At 42.4% G+C, this 24,153-nt stretch overlaps 1 protein-coding gene across 1 annotated transcript in view; it reads left to right on the top strand.

The window, feature by feature from the left end:
* Positions 1-23,829, top strand: part of MOSPD1 (motile sperm domain containing 1) — a 57,096-nt gene extending 33,267 nt beyond the window's left edge. Inside the window, exon 6 of the mRNA XM_056130305.1 lies at positions 23,140-23,829. Within this exon, the coding sequence (XP_055986280.1) occupies positions 23,140-23,309 (170 nt within the window). The 3' untranslated portion in view covers positions 23,310-23,829. The remainder of the gene's footprint in view (positions 1-23,139) is intronic.
* Positions 23,830-24,153: the final 324 nt, after the last annotated feature.

Genomic DNA, 24,153 nt, shown 5'->3' with positions numbered 1-24,153 from the left:
GGCTAGGGCTTCCATGACCGCTTCCGTCTCAACAGAATCAAAGGCCTTCTTTAAACCAATGAACGTTAGACAGAGCGGCATCTTGAACTCCCGAGATACCTCAATGAGCTTGGTTATTGTGTGGATATGGTCGATGGTACTGAATCCTTTTCGGAATCCAGCTTGTTCACATGGTTGTCCTTTATCTAGTGTTCTGCTAATCCTATTCAGGATGACTGGAGTGAATAGTTTGTAGATGACAGACAATAGGCAGATTGGGCGATAGTTGCCAATGTTGTGGATGTCTCCTTTCTTGTATAGTAGTACAGTCCTGCTGGTTTTCCATTGGGATGGAACCTTGTATTCAGACAGGTAGCGTGTGAAGAGTCGAGCCAATGTATTGATGAGTACTGATGGTAAGTTCTTCAGGTGTTCAGGTCTGATCTTGTCTGGGCCAGGTGCTCTTTGTTTCTTTACCGACGAGATGGCATGTTGGATTTCGGAAGGGAGAACATTGGGAACGACATATCCATCATGTGGTATGTGGTATGTGGGCAAATGGATGTGGCTATTAAAGAGATCTGAGTAGAAGTCATGAATAATCTTCTCCATTGCCCTTCTGGAAGATGTGATAGATCCATCATGATGTTGGAGGGCAGTCATCTTGGTTTTGTAGTTGGTGAAGGACAGGCGGGCATTACGAATGTTTTTCCCAGCTTCTGCTGCATCTACCAGTACTGCTGCTCTCCTGTTTTTGAGGTCATCCTTGATGGCTTCTCTGCACTGTTTTGCCAGTTCGGATGTTCGCTTGTGGTTGCCTGAGGCATGTGCCAAGCCACATTGGCGAATAAGTTCAAGAGTGTTCGAAGAAAGACGTTTTTTTGTGGTTATCTCTCTCTTGGCATTCCTTGCACAATCATGGAGGTGCTGAATCATTCGATCGTATTCCTCATCAATGTTGTCAATGACGGCATCTTCCCATGTTGCCGCAATAGAGCCAAAGAGCTCCCAGTTGGTGGTTGTTCTGGGAGTCCTCTTCTTAAACCTTGCATTCTTTTCTCCTCGTTCTGTGAGGTAGAATTTTGCACGAAGAAGACGGTGGTCTGATCCCGTTTGGAATTTTGGGACAACAGCAACATCGGTTAGGCAAAACCGCCGATTGAATATGATGTGGTCTATTTCATTGTGGAACCGTCCATCGGGATTTAGATTCAGCCTTTTGGAATTGTGAGTTACCATGGAAGGTTTTGGTTGACATGATGAACTCAGACAGTCTGTCACCCTGTTCGTTCCATTCCAGGCCATGGGTTCCGATGTGGAGTTCATCGACTGATCTTCTTGGTCCTATCTTGGCATTAAAATCACCGACAATGATCTTGTAGAAGGTGTGATCTTCTTTATAGAACTTCTCCAGCTCCATGTAGAATTTCTCAGTTTCTCTTTCACCATAACTGGATGTTGGTGCATAGACAACAAAGATAGAAACTGCCGGTAGTGAGCCACATTTATTCAAGTGTAATCGTCCGATTCGGGTTGTTAGGCATTCGAATGAATCAATGCTCGTGACTAAGTTTGTGTTGACAAGGATACCGACACCACCGACGCCTCTTTTATCACATGTTCCAAGGAACAGTTCTTCTCCAGTGTTGAAAACAGCATGATGGGATTGATGTCTTCTCGTTTCGGTCAGACCAATGATGTCGTACTTGATCTTTCGCGCTTGTACCATAAGGTCTTCAATGGATACAGCAGATGCCAGCGTACGAGCATTAAAAGTACAGACAATCATTTTTGTTTTTCTGCATTTTGGCAGCCTATGTCTGCCTTGGTGTTTTATCTGCCTCTCCTTCCATATCCTTCTCGACTCTGCATATTAAGGGTTAGGGAAATGAGATCCATTTATTACTGGATTTGGCATATCAATTTGGTCTATTTGGCATAGACCACGGATAGCTTGCCAGGCTCTGCCGTGCGGGTTGGATATTTAAGGTACCCTGAAAACTTAGAGAAAAGTAAATAAATAGTCGCGCGGCCACGAATGCGGCCGCGCGCTCCCGGGAGCTTGTTGTGATAATCTCTGGATCCTGGCCGTTGTTGGGGTTACACGGCAGTTGGAGGGTGTAACTGTCTAGCTACTGACAGGTCCAGTCCCAATCCGTGCAGGCTTGGAGATCTCAGCCCCGGGTCCCACACACCTGGGTTCCTCTGCCAGTTCTGTTATGTCTGAGGCTTATCCAAGTGTGTGGAGAGTGGCCCCAGTAAGGCCTTGGTTGGGGCCTGGAGGTCTTCAGCTGTTGGGCCCTGGCGAGGATAGTCAGACACAGGGTAGGAGACTCTGCCTTGTGCTCTCCCGGGAGCTTGTTTATATAAGTATAACAAAAATATTAACTAAACTTTTAAAACTCCCAAAGAAAAATTAAGGAAAATTATAAAAACACTCATAAACACAAAACTAGACAAATATAAGATATCTAGGATGTTTGGGGATATATGCTCTTGATAGATTTTACTTCTTCCTAAATCATATACATTTAACATAATTCTGATAAGAATACCAAGATTTTGATATCAGGTTAGCAAGTCAATCCTAGAGAATGTTGTTTGTAGAGAAATAGCAATGAAACTCTTTAAGAGAAGTTTAAAGAGAAAAATTTTTCCCAGAAATTAAAGCATATGCCTATTTCAACTGTGTGGTACTAGACTGAACGGAAAGGTCAGAAAGACCCGCACATACCTGGAAATTCATTATATAAAAGTTGTCAATCTCAGAATGCATAAAGAAGTGCCCTGGTCAGTAAATGACATGAAATCAACTAGAGAGACATCTAGAAAATAACTATGTTGAAGTTGAATGGATGTATTCCATCAGCATAAACTCCCAAGTGGATAAAAATTTAATATGTAAAGAAAAATCATAGAGGTGTTAGATTGCAGTACATAAGAATTTTTCTTCAGGGAAGGGGTTAAATTAGCTCAGCTTAAGTATTTCATATAAAAGGCTAAAACTGTAACCAATGTCTGTCCCCGTGGCAGTTTACTTTCTCTTTCATGTAAATTTCCCAGTTTGCAAAAGGATTGCCCCCCCCCCAAAACAAGAGTCTCCAAAATAGCAAAATCATGAGTTCCCAGAATCACGAAGAGTTGGCCTCGCCTTATTAGTGATGACTCAAGTCACCAGGTCGTTCCTGTTAACTTAAACCCAGCTGTAATTTGACAGACTAGACTCTTCAAGAACAGAGTGCCTCGCCAGTGGTCATACACTATGTGTGTACACTGTCTAGACTTAGACTTGACAGTTGAGCATGTGGTAGTGTAGAGGAAGGACAGAAATGAAACTACACGTCCAACAGGCACAACCCACAAAAATGCCATGGAAGTCAGTTTAAGGGGCCGAGCTTTTGGAGAAGTCAGAGTTCTGGGCTGATTCTTGGTTCATAGGTAGAGGGGACTTGGTTCACAAGAAAAAGACAAGGATGAGTGTGACATAAGTGAAGGAGTTCCACCAAAACAATTTCTAGGAAGGTAGTTGAGGATTGAAATGTGTACCATGAACAACAATATTTACTGCCATAAATAAAGGGACTGAACACAGACTAATGAGTAATGGCCTAAGCTTAGCAAAGGGCCACAGGCATGACAAAGTTTTATTATGGTTGAGGCAAAGAAGTTGTCACGAGGAAAACAAATCTGAATCACTGTGGAAGCTGCCAGGAAATAGGAATCCCAAAGCAAGAGCAATGGCTTTTGTTGTAATTATCTGTCACTGCAGGTGTTTCTGCCACCTCAAAAACATTAGGCCTGGGGTTGGAGCGATAGCACAGCAGGTAGAGCATTTGCCTTACACGCAGCCGACCCGAGTTTGATTCCCAGCATCCCATATGGTCCCCTGAGCACCGTCAGGGGTAATTCCTGAGTGCATGAGCCAGGAGTAACCCCTGTATATCGCTGGGTGTGACCCAAAAAGGAAAAAAATAACATTAGGTCTGCATGTCACCCGAGTTCACTTCAAAGTCAGCATGCAGAGTTTCAGTTTTCTAGAAAGGATTCTGGAAAGGATTTTCCTTGTTCTTTTCATTCACTGAACAGTTTAAGCGGAAAGTTTGTGGCTGCTGAGCAGGCAGCGGCAGAGTTTCAGCATGGACATGGTAACAGAATGCTGGGGTTTCCCAACTCTGCTATTATGGGATCAAAGAATTCAAGTAGATGGGCACTGGAGTGATAGCACAGCGGGTAGGGTGTTTGCCTTGCACGCGGCAGACCCGAGTTCAATTCCCACCATCCCATATGGTCCCCCGAGCACCGCCAGGAGTCATTCCTGAGTGCCTGAGCCAGAAGTAACCCCTGTGCATCGCCGGGTGTGACCCAAAAAGCAAAAAAAAAAAAAAAGATTTCAAGTAGCACCTAACGCCCTGACATTGGGAGAATATACCTAAAAGAAAGTTTTAGTTAAATCTAGAGAAAAGGGGGGGGTGGACTAGGAGAGAAAACTGAGTTTATGAAGCTACATTAGATGATTTCAGTGGTGGGGCCAGAGTTTGGCCAGGTTAGCATGTGAAGTTGGTGGTTACCTCATTAGGAAAATATTTGCTCTACCTATAATCTGAACATGATCAACATATCAGAGCGGAACAGCACTCTCCAGGATTAAACACTAAATAAAATGAATAAACAATTGTTCCAAATATGTGCCACTGGGATGAGACCTTATCTAATTCTCACATCAAAGACCTTTTCAGTAAACCATGGGCAGAGAAAAACACCCGGAATCTAAGACATCATTTGGAAAAGCTTTACATGACCAAGCGGGCAAAGGAAAGTAAATAAAACTCAACTCAAGCTGGATGGTTCTTTTATTTAGTTCAAATATACCTTCTATCTGATGTACCCCAGTCACTTGGTTAATAAAAAGATGCCAAGAGCCAGAGAGATAGTTCTGTGGGTAAAGGCACTTGTCTTGCACATAGTCTGAGTTTGATCCCTGGAACCCTGATCCCAGCCAGGAGTGACCTCTGAGTGCAGATCCTGGAGTAAGCCCGAGCACCACCAGCTGTGGCCAAAAAAAAAACAAACTGAAAACTTAAACTGCTCCATATTCTTTTTTTTTTTTTTGCTTTTTGGGTCACACCTGGCGATGCACAGGGGTTACTCCTGGCTTTGCACTCAGGAATTACTCCTGACGGGGTTCAGTGGACCATAGGGGATGCTGAGAATCGAACCCGGGTCAGCCACGTGCAAGGCAAACACCCTACCCGCCATACTATTGCTCTAGCCCCAAAATGTCCCCTATTCTAAGCTCTGTTAGCTCAGTACCAAATAAAAACTGGGTCTGTCCAGGAAGAAGATGACTAAAAGCTCACTAAAAGCAGTTCCCAGTTTGTTGACTGACTGCTTTGTGACTCACTGGCTCAATGGACACACAAGCTGGATACTTCTGGATGCAGTCTAGGGAGGTAGGGGAAAAACCTGATTCAATACAGTGAAAAGATAAACATGTAGGATTTCACTCATCTGTGGATGAGAAAGAAATGAAAACAAGTGGGGAAAAAAACAACAAAGGCAAACTCAGACTATATGAACAAAATGGTGTTTACGGGAAGAGAAGAGAGGCAGGGGCGGGTGAGTGGGTGGGGGGCGGTCAGGTAAATTAGGTCAATGCACTTATGAAAATTAGTTTCAGTGGTGAGTTTAATGTCTTCAAATCCAGATGCAGCAGTGTACCCGAAGCCCACCTGAAACCTTTATGAGATGAATCAGCCCATGTGACTTCAATCAAAACATTTCTAAAGAATAAATGAGATGGTTTCATAAGGATGTAGTCAGATTTTAGTCCACCAGGGCAGAGCAAAACAATGTCAGTATTGGCTGTGACAAAACAAAGCACAGCCTGTGCTCATGTTAAAGGGAAAATGTCCTTAAACCCTAGGATGGCTGGCAGAGCACCCACGTGGCACAGAGGGCCCGCTCTGCTTCTAAATAGGCGCCGATGCAATCCCACAGTGAATTACTTTTGCACAATAGTCGGGTCATGTGAGGCAAGGTCAGGGATAGATTCATGGAATTGAAACGAAAGCCATCTCTCTCCTAATGAGCATGTTTTAGTAAATAATCATTGTACTGGGTAACCTCTATCTTCTGCTGCTCTCAGGTTGTTAGGAAACAGGTGCTCTCCATTTGTTTGCAGTTGTATTTTTTAATAGACTTTATCATGTAGGGCACATTGGGGTTCACAGTAAAAATGAGCAGAAATTACATTTTCTCCCAGCACACATAGACACATATACACAACCTTCCCCAGTATCCACATCCTGCAGTGACACATTTGTTACAAATAATGGACCTACATTAACACATCTCTAACACCCAAAGCCCACAGTTTACATTAGGGTTCATGCTATGGGTTTGGGCAAATACATGATTTGTATCCATGATCACAGAATCGGACAGAATAGTTTCACTGTCCTCAAAAATCCGGTTTGGATTTTCTTTTTCAAGTTAAAAAAATTCTGTCATGGAAAATGTGGAACATGTACAAAAGCAAAGAGAACAGTATCACAAGTCCCTCCCAACTGTAACATGCCTGCAGGATGACCAAACCATTCTACCTGTCATATTTTGCATGGTATAAGGGAACATAGTCAATAAAGGATGGTGTTGCTTTGTATTTTAAAAAAATTTTCTTCTTGGGACCATAGAAGTAAGACAGTGGATAGGGCACTTGCCTTGCATGCAGCCAACTGGGTTTCTAACCCAGCATCCCATCAGGTCCCCCAAGCACTGCCAGGATCAGTTCCTGAATGCAGAGCCAGGAGTAACCTTTGAGCCTTGCCAGGTGTGGCCCCCAAACAAATAACTAAACATTTAAAAAATAATTTTTTTCAGGCTGGAGCTATAGTACAGTGGGTAGGGCATTTGCCTTGTATGCAGCCGACGTGGGTTCGATTCCCAGCATCCTATATGGTCCCCTGAGCACCACCAGTGGTAATTCCTGAATACAAAGCCTGGAGTAACCCCTGTGCATCGCCAGGTGTGACCCAAAAAGTAAAAAAAGAATATTTTTTTTCTTTAGTTTTGGTATTACTTTCCTGAGGAAAGGTTTTCTTCTCAGGAATTTAAATTTTATTGTTTTGGGAAATATCCTCTTTTTTCTATGCTGGGGATTAATCCCAGGCCTTAAGCTTGCCAAGCATTTACTGTGCCACTGAGCTACATTTTCAGTTCCTTGTCAGCAACATTTTTTTTTGATAAGATGGGAAGGAAGAGAGTTGAGACATCCCCAGCAATATTTAGAGGTTACTCCTTGGCTCTATGCTCAGAGGTCATTCTGATGGTTCTTGTGGTGGGGGGAGTGCCATTTATGATGCTGGAGATAAAAGCAGGGTCAGGCATGTACATGGGAGTGCTTACCTTACCCATTGTACTATCTATCCAGTTCCAAGAACCAGGACCCCTGGAAGTCTTGTTTTTGTTTTCTGTTTTGATTTTTGTTTTGGTATCATATCTGGCAGTTCTCAAGGGTTACTCATAGTTCTGTGCTTGGAGGACACCCCTAGAGATGCACAGTTGACCAGGTGTTGATGAGGTCAGCAACTTTTGAGTGTCTGGATTATTTTCAGTTGACCATGTACATGACACTAACTGCGCTAAGCGTTTTGGTGGTGGGGGTCGGGTGGCAGTGCTTGGGCCATACTTGGCAGTGTGCAGGGGCTATTCCTGGATCCGTGCTAAGGAGTGGCCCCTGGAGATACTCAGAAGACCGTATGTGGTGCCTGGGATTTGAATCAGGATCGGTAAGATGCAAGTGAGGTACCTTAACCCCTGTACTATCTCTTCAGTCTTGTGCTAGGCAATTAGCAAATGATACCTCGACCCTTGGGCTGGAGCGACAGCACAGGGGCTAGGGCGTTTGCCTTGCACGCAGCCAACATGGCCAACCCGAGTTCGATTCCTCTGCCCCTTTCGGAGAGCCAGGCAAGCTACCGAGAGTATCTAGCCCGCACGGCAGAGCCTGGCAAGCTACCCCTGATGTATTCGATATGCCAAACACAGTAACAACAAAGTCTCCAATGGAGACGTTACTGGGCCCTCTCGAGAAAATCGATGAACAACGGGAGGACCGTGACCATGACCTCGACCCTTGCTACTCCAAGTGTAGTCCATGGATGAATCGTGTCATCCAGAAGTTTGCTGAGAATGAAGGCTCTCCCACTGTACCCCAGACCTACTGACTTGGGGGTTGGTAGCTTAAGAAAGTTGCCAAGAGATTTATATGTGTATTAAAAGTCAAGATAGCATGCTGTCTCTCAGATAAGGAGTTCATTTTGGGGTTGACTCAGTTAAAAAAAAATGGGCATGGCATGTGTGTGCACAACACAAAAAAGAACCAGTCTTTTCAGCAGCAACTATCACAACAGAAAAACAAACGGGTTTCTATTATGCAATTAATTACTTGCTTCCCCGGAAAAATTTTATTTTATTTTTTTAAAAAAATTCTTATTGACTCACTATGATACATACAGTTACAAAGTTGTTCATAATTAAGTACCGTCACTGTACTGTCATGGTCCTCCCGTCGTTCATCGATTTTCTCGAGCGGGCCCAGTAACATCTCCATTGGAGCCTTTGTTGTTACTGTGTTTGACATACGAATACATCACGGGTAGCTTGCCAGGCTCTGCCGTGTGGGCGAGATACTCTTGGTAGCTTGCCAGGCTCTCCGAGAGGGGCGGAGGAATCGAACTCGGGTCGGCCATGTTGGCTGCGTGCAAGGCAAACGTCCTACAGCTGTGCTATCACTCCAGCCCCATAATTAAGTATCAGTCATAAAATGTTCCAACACCCCTCCCTTCACCAGTGTACATTTCCCACCACCAATGTCCACTATTACCCTCTACCACACCCTCAAGTCTGTCTTCATGGCAAGCACTTTCTCTCTGTATCTCTCTCTGTCTCTGCGTCTCTTTTTATCTCTCTCTTTTCTTTTGGATATTTTTTGGTGGCTGGAGTGATAGCAGAGTGGTAGAGCGTTTGCCTTGCAAGCCGCTAGCCCAGCTGAGCGAGGTTTGATTCCTCTGCCCCTCTCGGAGAGCCCGGCAAACTGCCGAGAGTATTTCGCCTGCATGGCAAAGCCTGGTAAGCTACCCATGATGTATTCGATATGCCAAACACAGTAACAACAAGTCTCTCAATGGAGACGTTACTGGACCTGCTCAAGCAAATCGATGAACAACGGGAGGACAGTGCTACAGTGCTATTATGGTTTTCAATACAGGTACTAAAAGGTTATCATGTATATCCCTTTATTTCCTTTCAGCACTCAGTTCTTGTCCGGAGTGATCATTTCCAACTATCATTGTCATAGTGGTTTCTTTTCTGTCCTAACTGCCCACCTCTGGAAGAATTTTAAATCCGTTATTATGGTATCAATATGTAGATATTTCAGAATGATCAGAAAAAAGCCACCAAAACCTGTAATAATTATCAGGCAGGAGCGATAGTACACAGGGTAGGGCATTAGTCTTGCATGCAGTCGACCTGGGTTTGATCCCCAGCATCCCATAGGGTTTCCTGAGCACCAGCAGAAGTGATACCTGAGTGCGGAGTCAGGAGTAAGCCCTGAGCACCACTGGATGTGACCAAACAACAACAACAAAATTGCTCTAGTTTCAAACCAGAAAAAAAAAACCTAAAGCAATTATTAAAATCACTCTTGACAGTAACTGTTGACCAAATCTGAGCCAAACCACAAACTCTCCCAGAACAAAGAGGTTTGCTATAGACTCAAATAACTGGTAGATGCGTTTTTTAAAATTAGATCAGTTTGACGTCAGATAGACAGGAAAGATGGGTAGTTATTTTACTGTGCAACCAGCCACGCAATCTTAATCAATTGCTTTGTGCCAGCAGGAACTGCTTATACTGAGAAGGAAAGCCTTAAATAGCCAGCACCACTGTGCACTGCAATTGACTCTTTTATTTTATAGGTAACTTTCTGAAAGGAGTATTACAGGAAAAGGTAGGAAAACTGCATATCCTGAACAATTCCAGGTTAGCAGGAACTCATTAAATTTCAGGAACTTTTTTCTCTCTAATCCTGGGATATTAGGTCATTTCCTTCTTTTTCTGTTGCCTTGATAACTCTGGGGACATGCTTTAATGCATCAGCATGGCTACTTGGTTTTGTGATGAGCTGATGTGATCATTAATTAGCCTTTAGCAGAAACCTGATGAAGTTCTCAGATCAAAGCTCCAGGGATTCAGTTCAGGACTGTGCAATCTGCCCTCATCAAAACAAACAAACAGAAGACCAAGAAGAACACAAAGTGACTTAGTACAGCGAGGGGGGTTATGATTGATATTCTAAGACATTGTGAAAAGTGCTTAAGCCTACTGGCTCAGCAAAGCTAATTGTCTTTATGCAAGAAATCATAAGTATATGTTCTCTGCCTTGGAAATACTTTTTGGCTCATTTTAACATCATTTGGGGTTAAATCCACAGTCTAACAGATTTCATAATATTTATGACCAATGTCACCTCCATGCTAAAAAAATATCTGGAACAATATTAAAATTGGAGACTAAATAGACCTAAAGGAAAATAGTAAGACTCTAAGAAGGTAATTTTTGTGGGGTTTGCGACATACCTAGCTATTCTCAGGGTTTACTGAGAACAATGGCTTACTCCTGAGAACGGGGGTTTGTTTGGTCTTGGGGGATCCTATGTAGTGCTGGGGCTTGAATGAGGGTTGGCTACATCACGTGCCTTACCCCCTGAAGTCTCTATCCCCCCCTTAAGAAATATTTAAGAGTGATTTCTAAACATTGAGGAACATTTTATTGATTAATTTACTACTGATTTTCTTCCTTGGCAGGGAATCCCAGGCCAGGGAGTCATCAGGATTGTCTTGGCACATGTGCACTACTGGGGTTTAAACTTAAGACCTCATACTTGGGGCTGGAGTGATAGCACAGCGGGTAGGACGTGCACCTTGCACGCAGCCGACCCGGGTTCGATTCCCAGCATCCCATATGGTCCCCTGAGCACTGCCAGGAGTAATTTCTGAGTGCATGAACCAGGAGTAACCCCTGTACATTGCTGGGTGTGACCCAAAAAGCAATAAATAAATAAATAAAAAAGACCTCATGCTTGCCCTGGACATTTTCTTTCATTAATTTATTTTCTAAAAATTTATTGAGTCACTTTTAATTACCAAATTACAAAGTTATTCATAATTGAGTTTCAGGTGTGCAATGTCCCAACACCAATCCCTCCAGCAGTGTTCCCTTCCCTCCACCAATGTCCCCAGTTTCCCTCCCACCCCACAGCCGGCCTCTATGGAAGACACTTTCCCCTTTTCTTTTTTTCCCTTTAAGGCACTGTGGTTTGCAATACTGTTGCTGAAAGTGTATCCTGCATATCACTTTCCCTCCAAATTGACCATTTCCCCCCTGTCATTGGTATAGTGGTCCCTTCCCTGTCTTAGACCCCCTATCCCTCCACCATCCTCCAACACCTTTTAAGCCAATGATCCATTTTCCAGGCCCTTTTTTCCTGGGAATCCCTAAAAGCAGAGTTGTCAGAACCACTGCAGCACGTGTGGGCAGGAACTAGGGTTTGAATTCAAGAAAAGGCCTTGTGATGACAGGCAAATGACTTAAGCCATGGAGTTGTCTTTCAGGCCCCAAAGAACATTTTACAGAAGCATTGTAAAAATTACTATATTTCCCCCTCTAAATATTACACAAGGACATTTCTAAGCTGTCTATTTATCTAAATGCCACATTTACATAAAAAAGCCATGGAGGTGTATTCCAGGCCCCAAAGAACATTGTAAAAACTGCTATATTTTCAAGGCTGGAGAGATAGTACAGCAGGTAAGGCACTTGCTTTGCAGGCAGCCAACTCAACTTTGATCCCCAGCATCCCATGTGGTATCCCGCGCACGCCAGGAGTTATTCCTGAGCACAGAGCCAGGAGTAACCCTTGAGCACAACTAGGTGTGGCCCAAAAACAGCCATGGCAGCAAGAGGAACAACATTCACATGATAAGGGGTCCAGAAGGAGAAGACCAAGAGGCAGAATTCTTTCTTGAAGAAATAATAACTGGCAAATGCCCCAAACTTATAGAGACAGATCTACAAGCTCCAAAAGCTCCAACAAAAGATAAACAAGTAGTAGTACACTAAAATTAAAATGGCAAAAATCAAGGACAAGCAGAATCCTACAAGTATTAAAAGAAAAGCAAATACAAAATCACATCAGGAAGTCCCCAGTAAACTATCAGCAGATTTCTACACAAATTGTACAGGCCAGAAGGGAGTGCCAAGTGATGAATGGAACAGTTCTCTAGTCAAGCATACTCTGCCTAACTAGATTATCACTACTAATTAAAAGAGGGAAAAAAGACCTGTTGGGGAGGTGCTCCCAAGTGGTGGTCAGGAGGCTGAGGGGCCCTTCCTGTGATTCTAGGACAACTAGGCCAGTAGTTTAATGCTATAGTCCAAAGATGCACCAAGGATTCAGTTGGTCCTAGAGCGACAGGATTACCTGGGCTATAACAGCAGTGCTGGTGTGTGTGTGTGTGTGTGTGTGTGTGTGTGTGTGTGTGTGTTGGGGGGACTCTAGTATTACACCTGCAAGTTCTCAGAGGACCAGGTTGTACTGGAAATTAAATCAAGGTTGATTATATGCAATTTATGCACCTTTAACTCTTGTATTTTCTCTGGTCCTTTAGTCAACAGTTAAAGGGAGTCATCATAACCAAATTTCCGAGAACTACTTAGGGGAACTTCAAGAAAGACTTAAAATATTCTGTAACAGAAATCCTGCTTAGAAGTAGTATGATACCTTAAAAACATAAAATATTTTATGTGAGAATAATGAAAGACTATTTTCTAGTTTGTGGATTCTTTCCTTGTTATCTCCATTGAGTTAAGTTTAAAGAATGTGAAATTTTACATGTATTTTCGTTATCAAGTTGATATTTTTGCCTTTAACTAGTTATTATTTACCTAATATTTGGTATTCATTTATTATTATTGGTATATTTTCTATTCCATCATTAAATTTAATTATCCTAGGTTTTTTTTGGTTCAACATTTGGCTCAAATAAGGGGAGGTCTTTATTTTCTTTTCCTTTGAGAATAAGCCATATTGTCCTAATTCTTTTGTTGTTCTTGCTGATGCTATTGTTTTGGGATAACACCAGCTGTGATCAGGGGTGACTTCTGGGTTTGTGCTCAGGGATTATGCCCAGTGGTGCCAGCAATTGAGCCTGGGCCTCCTGCAGGCAAGCCCTGCCTTTTACCCATTGAACTATATCTCTGTCCCTTTCCGGATTCTTTTGTTAAATAATTCTGGATCATAGTCTAGATATTTTCTATATTCCATTCTGAGTCTATGGATTCTATCTTATTCTTATGGGAAAAATAAAATAGGTAGTTCAATGTTATCTGCTTTTCAATATAGACATTTTAGAGCATTCTCCATAGAAACATAATTTAAGACTCTATTCTTATATTTGGCCTGCTATTTTATTTAAGATTTTAATAGGATTCTTTTACTGCCTTTTAAAGGAGAAAGACAATTACCAGATGATCTTTATGTGGGGCACAGAGAAACAAAGCAAGGAACAGACAAAACCAAATACAAACAAACCCTGAACTCTGACCACATTGCTGAGGTAATCAGGAGAGAGGGGAGTGGTTTTGAAGGGGAAGGGAGTCCAATGAACTATGGTGAAAGGATATTAATGCTTTGATGGTAGGTGTGGAGTGGTAACATACATTTGAAGAGACGTGAAACTATAAATACACAGTGTTGTAAACATACAGCATGACAAAACAATGTTACCTCAATACAATTTAAGAAAAAAGAAAACAAGCAAACAAGATGTTTTAAATTAAAATATTTCAGATCAGATGCTGAGAACAGATTGCTGATTACTATAGGAGGAAGCATTGGGGGTTTGGTGAAAATGGCAAAAGGGTAATTTCTATGGTGGTAGAAGGCAACTAGACTTTTGGCAGTGATCATAATGTGGCATATATACAGATGTTGAAGTCAAAGACACCTGAAATATGCTATAAAGCAGTTGTGGCAATTAAAATTAAATAAAAGGGGGAAGTTAACAATCAGAGTAGAAAAAAATTACATCCTAAAACTCCAGGGTAATTGAGACCATGTCCAGTTGGAAACATCATTTTGCTATGGAAATTACTAATTACACTTATAGAGCTTTTGGTGAAGAGGAAATATTGAGACATAAAGTGCTCCATTGATCATATATGTTGAAGGCCTTTGTTATAAGTTGTGATGTGGAACTGGAGTAATGGTACTTGATGGGGGCAGAGAGCTAACTCCATTTTCCTTCCTTCCCTCATTGCTCACATACCCTTTTCCACTAGAAGGGGCCTTCTAATAAGATAGGGTAGTGGGGCACTGTTGCCTCAACTTCAAGAAGGAAGAGGGTATCAATAGAACTGCAGGGTCTCCTGACCCAATGGTTCACTCTACATCAAACTCTGGGGTTGGCTGTGGAAGGAATCTTTAGTTTGAAGTTACTTCTTTTAAAGCACATACTATTGTTTGGGGGCTGGCATTGTAATGATGCTGACTGATGCAGATTTATTGACATTTACTGACCACCATGATTGTGAGCTAGGGACAATTGATACAGAGCCCCTCTAACTTACCAATTAGAAAATAACTACATGTTGGGCTGGAGAAACAGAACAGTGGGTAGGGCACTTACCTTGCATGTGATCAACCCACGTTCTATCCCCAGCACCATGTATGGTCCCCCATGAACTGTGAGGAGTGATCACTGAGCACAGAGCCAGGAGCTTATTAAGTCACCTGGAATGGCCCCAAACCCCGTCCTCCCAAAAGCCAAAAGAAAAAAATGGGAGGAAAAGACTGTTTTATTTTTTATTTATTTTTGCTTTTGAGTCATACCCAGCGATGCGCAGAGGTTATTCCTGGCTCTGCACTCAAGAATTACTCCTGGTGGTGCTTGGGAGACCATATGGGATGCCGGGGATCGAACCCAGGTCAGATGCGTGCAACGCAAATGCCCTACTACTGTACTGTTGCTCCGGCCCCGAAAAAGACTTTTCAATGAAAGAAACTCAACTATCAATAACTTTGTAAATCATAATTCTTTTTTTTTTCGCTTTTTGGGTCACACCCAGCGATGCTCAGGGGTTACTCCTGGCTCTGCACTCAGGTATTACTCCTGGCGGTGCTCAGGGGACCATATGGGATGCTGGGATTCGAACCTGGTTGGCTGCATGCAAGGCAAACGCCCTACCCGCTGTGCTATTGCTCCAGCCCCCATAATTCTTTAATTGAATAAAAATTACAGAAAAATAACTGAGACCATAGAGATATGCCAATCAAATATGTTTGGAATAGGTTTGAGCCAGTAAAAATAACATTTTCTTAGAATAAATTTTAACATTACTTATTATTTGATGGCATTAAGAAATAATTTTGGGGGGCTGGAGAGATAGCACAGCGGATAGGGCTTTTGCCTTGCATGTGGCTGACCCGGGGTTTGATTCCCAGCATCCCATATGGTCCCCTGAGCATCACCAGGAATAACTCCTGAGTGCAGAGCCAGTAGTAACCCTTGTGCATTGCTGGGTGTGACCCAAAAAGCAAAAAAAAAATAATTTTGTAGGAGAGAGAACAAAAGAAGCAGGGGGGATGGGGGAATGGGTGTGGGAGGGATACTGGGACCCGTGGTGGTGGAAAATGGGCACTGGTGGAGGGATGGGTATTTGATCATTGTATAATTGAAATCAAGTGCAAAAATTTGTAAGTCTACAACTGTACCTCATGGTGTTTTACTAATTAAAATTAGAAAAAAAGAAATAATTTTGTTAGATGTCATTACAACATCGTGCTCATATAGAAAAAGATACTCAGATAATCTGTGTTTGTGGGGGAAAGACCAGACTAAGGAATGCATGGGGATTCAAACTAATCCTAGCCATAGAACCCCAATGACTTCACTTCTGCTAGAGCTTTCTGATCGTAGTATGAATCACTATTTTCTGATGTTATAATCCATAAGAGCTCTGTAAAGCTTTTGTCTGCAAAGGAGACCTGGCAGTGGAGCTCCAGTTTAGATCTTCTCACAGAATGACCCTTGCAGATATCATGTAGATAACACACTTACAATCAGCTCAGTAAATAAGTTCCACACAGGAACCACGTATTATGGAAAAGCTCCTATTTGCTGGACTCTTTATCATAAAAGAAGGGATTTTTAGAGTTTTTATGGTTGTTCCAGGCTTCCTGCATCGCAACCCTCTTAAAAGGTAAGAGTAATACAAAAAGGAGATACCTCATTGAGACAGAATAAATAGAATATGACATTTTGTAATGTCTTAAAGTAAGAGTTTTACTAAGTATTGAGTACATTTATGGAAGGAAATAATATTATTGTTTTATTAATTTGCGTTTTTTTGAGGGGAGCACACTCAGTTGTACTCAGAAGTGAGTCCTGGTGGTGCTCGGGGGACCATATGAGGTGCAGAACATTGAACCGGATTGGTGTTGAGGAAGGCAAGTGTCTTGCCCACAGTACTATTCTCTGGCATGATAGCCTTCCTCCAAACAGTTATATCAAATATCTCAAGATTCCTAAACTCTAGAGGGTTCTATTTAATGTGTGGTAGGAGTTATACAGACACTTGGAAGAGGACATTTGTGCATGGGTCAGATTGTACTGGGGAAGCTCAGATTGAACCTAAAATTCTGTGAATTAATGATTATCAGAAGTTAGGGAGAATATAGGAGTGCAGGAAGGTGTTATTGTAAAGGGGGTACATAAAAGAGATCTTAATAGTGACAAAGTAGGACCAAAGAGATAATACAGCAGGCAGGCCATTGCCTTACACGCGGCTGACCCGGGTTTGATCCTTGGCACCCCATATAGTCCCCTAAGCCTCACCAGGAGTGATTCCTGAACACAGAGCCAGGAGTAAACCCTGAGCACTGCCTAATGTGCTCCCCCCCCAAAAAAAGAAACAGAAAAACTTACTGACAGAATAGTTTTGTATCTTGAGGTGGCACAGAATTACACACACACTTTGTCCCCATGTCAATTTCCTGATTTTCATGTGTTATTGTAATTGCGTGCAGTACAATCATTGGGGTGATTGGGTGAAGGGCAACGTCCTGTGAATTTTAATTAAAAAATAAGTTAAAAAGAAGATTACAGGGGCCGGAGTGATAGGGCAGTGGGTAGGGCGTTTGCCTTGCATGAGGCCGACCCGGGTTTGGTTCGATCCCCGGCATCCCATATGGTCCCCAACCTAAGCAACGCCAGGAGTAATTCCTGAGTACAGAGCCAGGAGTAATCCCTGAGCATCGCCAGGCGTGACCCCCCCCCCCCCCAAAAAAAAAAGAAGATTAAAAGCACAAGCCTGCATACCTTTGATGTTCCTACCAAGCCATTTACTACATTCTTCATTGCAAGAGCCCTACCGGCACCACCCCACTTGACCCTTTGACTCTTGAGAGTTAGAACTTTTCATTTTCCTGTTTATTTCTTCACTGGGGAATAAAAAAATGCCTGAGACTTTGTTGTCTTTCCTTTATTCCATTCTACAGATCTGACATTGGAGAGTGCATTTCATTCTTTCAGCAGACTAGAAAGATTTTATATCAAAATCAGCTCTTCTCCCAGTCCTGGAAAAATGGCAGAAACATGTGAAATTCCTTTCACACCTCAGATGTGACTAAAAGCCTGTGGGCAGGCAGGAGGAAGAGAGCCATCCAGGAGGGTGTGGGGACTTGTGGTTCTGAAACAAGAGGGCTTAGACCACACAAAGCAGAGACTCCTCTGCGCTCAGAGGGAGCGCTGTTTCTGGGATTGAGCAACGTGGAGGAAATGGCCCAGGAGGTCTGGCGCTTGGAACAGTCATAGCACGGGAAGGGAACAGTTTCTATTGAACGTGGGCATGTGACTCAGCTTCCTTTTCCAATCTCACCAAGTATACCAGAAGAGAGACAAGCCAAGTCCTCTGGTGGGAGCAGGTGGTTGTCCTGAATAGTTTGTGAAGGGATTTGGGATGGAAACACCAGCTCCAAGCTGTCAGCTTCCTGACATGCTCGTTCTCCCAAAGGCCCCCTCGTGATTTCACACAGCTCACTAAAACTTCTTCAGTACTTTCCCCTCTGGCCCCTGGACACTGAGCACTTGACTGTAAGTTCTGTCATGTTATTGTCTTAGTGTCTCCACTTCTCCAATTGCCATCTGTTAAATGGGACTATTATCTACCTTCTAGTGATGGACCAGATCTGGCACTGAACAGGTGCTTAGCAACCACCCACCTTCGTTTCACACTGCTTGTTGTTTCCCATGTGGATGCCCACTCAGTAAACCAGAAGCTCATTGAGAGTTACTTTCTAGTCTTTCTCTTCCTGGCACCTAGCACACGGCAGGGTACAAAACACTGGGGGTGAGGTGGGGCTGAAGTGGGCCTGGAAGTACTCATGGATTACTCCTGGATCTGTGCTCAGGGATCATTCATGGTGGTGTTCAAGGGACCACAGGAGGTGCCAGTTATGGAACAAGGGTCAGCCACATGCAAGGCAAGTGCCTTAGCCCTAGGCTTTCTATCCAGCCCATACAACGTGTTTTAATGAGTCCCTCTTGGCTAAGCTAAATGAAGTTAGTTCCTGGCTGCCTCAGAGCAACCGATGGAGACCCAGAAATAAGCATAAAGGATCATCAACATCTCATTACCAAGATATGAAGATGACATGCTGAATTCACTTCTTCGCTATATTATTAAAACAGAGCTGTCTGTCTGTAAATCCCACCTTTAGTACAAATGAGTACTCAAATAAAATTAAAGTCGGTGCCACACCTTGATTCCAAACTCCTAGGTTCTGAATCTGGGGGTGAACAAGTGTCTGTTTTGTTCAGCTACTGTGTTTGTGGCTATTTATTGAGGCAGCCCTAGGAAAGTAACACAGTCCTTCAAACAGAAATAGCTCCACCACATACTTCCCTCTGCCCGCCACATAGCAGTGGTGCCCCTGTCTATGAATGACTCCTCATGAAAATGATGCCCTGGTGCAAAGTGCCAAAAACAACGGGACACCAGAACGGCAGAAGGACTGATGTGGACGCCTCAGCTCCATGTTAGGTTTTTCAATCGAGTCCGTGTGGGCAGTGAAAGTGTCAATTTTCCCACTATGCCTCTCTGCTCTCAAGTTTGAAAGCGAATACAAAGAGCAGGCAGGCATGGGACACACACACAGAGCTTCAAACAGCTGCTACTTCTCTCCCTCACCATGGAGACTATCGTGGGAAAGCCAGAGTCTGTTTTGGGCCCTGAGAAAGGACAGTGAGGCTTGGAGAACTGACCTCATTAAAGTATCCAAGCACCGTCGTGTCGTTGTGCTCCACGGACATGAAAGAGGAATTTTCTGTAAGAAAAACAAGCAATTAATTTAATCAGTGGATAGGTATTGTTTTGAAATTCATACAACTAAATAATTAAACTCTAACCCAATTAAAAAAAAGGGGGGCAGAGGAATCTGAATAGATATTTCTCCAAAGAAGATATGCAGATGGCCAGTAGATACATGAAAAGATGAAAGGATGCTCATCATCACTTCAATCAAAATGGCAAAGAGATATTATTTCACACCTGTTAGGATAGCTATTAAAAACCAAATGTGGGGCTGGAGAGAGTACCGCAGGTAGGGTGCTTGCATAGCATGCAGCTGCCCTGGGTTTGATTCCCGTCATCCCATATGGTCCTGTGGGCCCTGCCAGGAGTAAGCCTCAAGCACAGCTGGGCATGGCCCCAAATCATAAACAAACAAGTATGGATGAGAATGTGGAGAAAAGAGAACTCTTGTCCAGTTGGTGAGGTTATAAACTCGTGCAGTCATTATGAAAAACAGTGTGGAAATTGATCAAAATAAGAATAGGAATACCATATGATCCACTAGTCCGTTTCTGGTTATTTACATAAAGAATACAAAAACATTAGGGTTGGAGACATGGGCTGAATGCATATTTTGCATGTGTGTTTAACTCCCCTCATGAGCTGGGTTTAATTTTCCTGACCTCTAAGCACAATGTTCAGAACAGCCCACCGAACATCACTAGGCATGGCCCCAAAAGTAAAGCAGCAAACAAAAACTAGAAAAATACTAATCTAAAAAGATATCTGCATCTCCATATTCAACACAGCATTATTTACAATAGCAATATATGGTTGAATGGCTAACTAGAATGGATAAAAAAGATGAGGTATAGCACAACCTACTTATACATACAAGGTCATTTCCAACACCAGTTAGCCTAGAGGGTACTATGTTAAATGAAACAAGTCAAGTGAAGAAAGGGAATATTGTATGATTTCTTTCACATATATATATGTGGAAGATATATATATGTATATATTTATATCAGAAAAAAACAGATTGGGGGGTATCAGAGGGTGGGGAGGGATAGTAAAAATGGGAAACAGGGATTAGTTGTCTGGTGAATGAAAAATGGAAACTAGACTCTCAGTGGTGATTATCAGATAGTACATAGAGATACTGAAGTATTGTGTTGTATACCTAAAACATAATTTTATAATATTATAAATAAGTGTTACTTTGATAGTTCGGTGGGGACATAAGGGGGGTTGGGGTACACCAGGCAGTACTCAGGACTGACTCCTGGTGATTATAGGGAGTGTGTGCATATACAGTCCTAGATATTGAACTTTGTGCAGCTGCATAATTAGATAATTTTTAAAACAAAAACTCCCTATGTGGTAAATACCATGGTAATAGCTGATTTAGGCAAGAGGCAACAGTGGATCACAAAGCCAATTAGTGAACATTGTGTGTTCATGAAGTATGCTACTTATGTAGACTAAAAAACTCTCCAGGGGCTAGCACAGCAGGTAGGGCATTTGCCTTGTACACGGCCAACCCAGGTTCAATTCCCAGCATCCCATACGGTTCCCTGAGCACCGCCAGGAGTAATTCCTGAGTTCATGAGCCAGGAGTAACCCCTGTGCATTGCCAGGTATGACCCAAAAAGCCAAAAAGCCAAAAAAAAGGGCAAAAATAGCCCTCTCCATATATTATCTATTAAGTACAGAAAGAAAAATAGTATCTTTACAGTAGAAAAATCTAAGTGACATCAATTTAACCATGCAATCAAAGTTATTATCACCGACTTTCTTCATGTGCCTTTTTGTTTCACTCCCGGTAAAAAAATGCATAACCTTTCATCATGAGGTCACATCAGACAAAATCAAATTGAGGGGACATGCTAGAAAATAACTGACTTTTAGTGAAGACATAGAAAGGCTGAAGGCAGTCCAGATTGAAGAAGACTGGTGGGAATGAAGAGACATGACAACTAAGTACTACGTGTGACCCTGGATTGACTTCATAGACAAGAAAAATGCTAGCTATCAAGGACATACTTTGGCCAATTAAAAGTTTTTAATATGACACCAAGATTAAATAACTGTATACTCTAAAGATGCTATTATTACTTGGATTTGTTGACTTTACTGTATCTTTAAGAAAATACATGTTGAAATATTACGGGGTCAAAGAGACATGATGTCTCAACTTACTCTCAGATGTTTCAGGAAAAAGAATGTGTGGGCTAAAAAAAAGTACGTGTGTGATGGAGAAAGAGAATGGTAATGTATCAAGATGCTAGAACAGAGGTCAGGGATGTGGCTTGGCAGTAGAGCACGTGCCTTGCATGTGTGAGGCCCTGGGGCTGATTCTTGGCACAGAAAAAGCAATCTAACAAAAATGAACCTTGATAAAGGCCACGAAGATTCCTTTTGCTATTTTGTTATTAAGATTATAATGATGATGATTCATGGTATTAAGATTGAACCAAGGCCCTCACACATGCAAGAAAAATGCTCTGCCACGGAGCTACATTCCCCGTTCTCCTTTAACTATTTCTGCTTATAAGGGCCTGTAACTTGGAAGCGTTTCCCATTAAAACATGCAAACGATGATTTTGTGCATTTAACAAGTCTCACAATGGGGACATTACTGGTGCCCGCTCGAGCAAATCGCCGAACAACGGGACAACAGTGCAGTGCTACAGTGCTAACCAGGTGCTCAGTGCCATGCTATGTGAGGTATTCAAAGAACAAGACCCAGGCTCTATCCTTAACCCAAGTGCACTCCACCTGGGGCTGGTAGGACAAACACAGTCAAACAGAACTCAGTGTGAGGCAGGACTTCTTGAGAACACAGAGGAGAGGTGCTCAAATCAGACTTCCTAGGGGCCAGAGGCTAGAGGACACTTTTTTTTACAGAGGAAGTCAAGTGGAAGGTTAAGGTTGTGGGAACTCATAAAGTTTGGGTTGCTGGTGGGACACGGATGGAGAGTTGAACAACAGAGTATGGGCCAGAGGGAAAAGGTCTGATCCTCCAGGCAGCAAAAGGCAGTCAGTCACCTGCCTCCTGAGGACTGAAAACAAGGCACGGATTAATAAGCAGGAGTCTGGGGCCAGGGCAGAGTCACCATGGCTTCCACAGTAACGTAAGAAGCAAAACAAGTGGAGGCTGAAAAGTGAACACAAGTGTGCATACTGTTGGCTTCGGATGAACTCTGCCGTTGGATGTTGAATGTCTAGGAGACGCTGGCCCCTGAGGCTGATAAGCCGAAGTAATCTGAATAGGGGTCTGACCCCACATTAGTCAGGACTTCTGATAATAGACTGCCAGTCAGGAAGAGAATGTCAAATGATCCTAGAAAAGTAAAGAAGGGAGCTTTTGAGAACAGGATGAGCTTTTCCAGCAAAAGGATAAGGTAGTGCCCAATTAACACACACAGGATGGAGAAAGATTGTTGTTAATAGGAAAAAAATTCTGAGAACATACCGAGTCTCCTAATAAATGGAAATCAGCAAGGCAGTACTGATGTTCCAGAAGTCAGCTGTGGGGGGAAGGGTGGTGGAAATGGGAATTTCCATTCAATTACAAGATACAAGAGCAATGATGAGAGGGTACATGAATGTTCTGAGCAAAGGGAGCTAATTTATTTTCTTGCTTTGAAGACTTCTACATTATGGGAAATTTACAAAAATAATGAGAGCAGCATTAGCCTGAGCCACATGAAATTACTGAAATGTGAACCTTTTTGTCAACAGAAAATGGCAACTTCATTTTTGAACATGAAACCCATCTACCCATCGCCCAGTTTCAGCAATTCTTCAGCACACGGTCAAGCTCACTCTCCCCAAATCTCTACACATTTACCCCAGAGAAAACTGGATCAAAGCAAATAAATCTCTGGCGAGATACTTTGGTGTGCTTTTAAGGTAATGATGTAATATCTCTAAATGAGATTCAGATTATATATGTAAACATGTTGTCAGATTATATATATGTAAACATAGGTTGTTTGTTGATTATCTTATTTACTACACATGATGTTTACATGGCTCAAAATTCATGCTGTACACTTTTCAGATATAAGCATTTCATTTGCCAAGCATATATACCTCAATGAAGTTTTAAAAATGGGTACCCCTAAAATGACAAGCAAAAAGTCACCTTTCCAACCCTAGCCAACAGCCCTCTCTTAGAAGCAAGCCAGCATTAACAATATTTTTTGTTCCCTTCCAGGGATGTTTTCAACATGTGTCTAGCAATAGCTGCAAACTACTCTGTGCTGATCTGCACCTTGCCTCTCTCATTTAAAATAGTTTAGAAACATGTTCATAGTCTCTTATAGAAGGGCTTCATGGCCTCTGGGTGAAATACACAATCTTCACACACTTTCCTCTAAGAAACCGTTTTTGGATAATTTTTAGTGTACTATTCATAATAAACAATACAAAATAAATTACTTTGGTTCTGCTTTGGGGGCAGGGGTTGGGGTTCAAGATGGAAACATCCGAAATACGGTGGTGGGAAGGTGTAATGGTGGTGGGATTGGTGTTTTAATATTAAATGTAATCAAATATTGTGAGCTACATTATAAAAATAAAATTAAAACAAAATGGTTTAGAGATAATACCAAATCAGTATATAAAGAGTGTCCTTCTCTCCCTCCCCCAACACCAGCTACCTGGCATTCCATTCAAGGGAGGCACAATTTACTTAACTAATCAAATCCCGATTGATGTACCTTTCAGCTCTTTCCAATCTGCGTCCATTAA

The sequence above is a fragment of the Sorex fumeus genome, unplaced genomic scaffold (genome assembly GCF_029834395.1).
Source record: "Sorex fumeus unplaced genomic scaffold, SorFum_2.1 ptg000075l, whole genome shotgun sequence".
Lineage (NCBI taxonomy): Eukaryota > Metazoa > Chordata > Mammalia > Eulipotyphla > Soricidae > Sorex > Sorex fumeus.
This window is presented reverse-complemented; position numbering and strand designations above follow the sequence as displayed.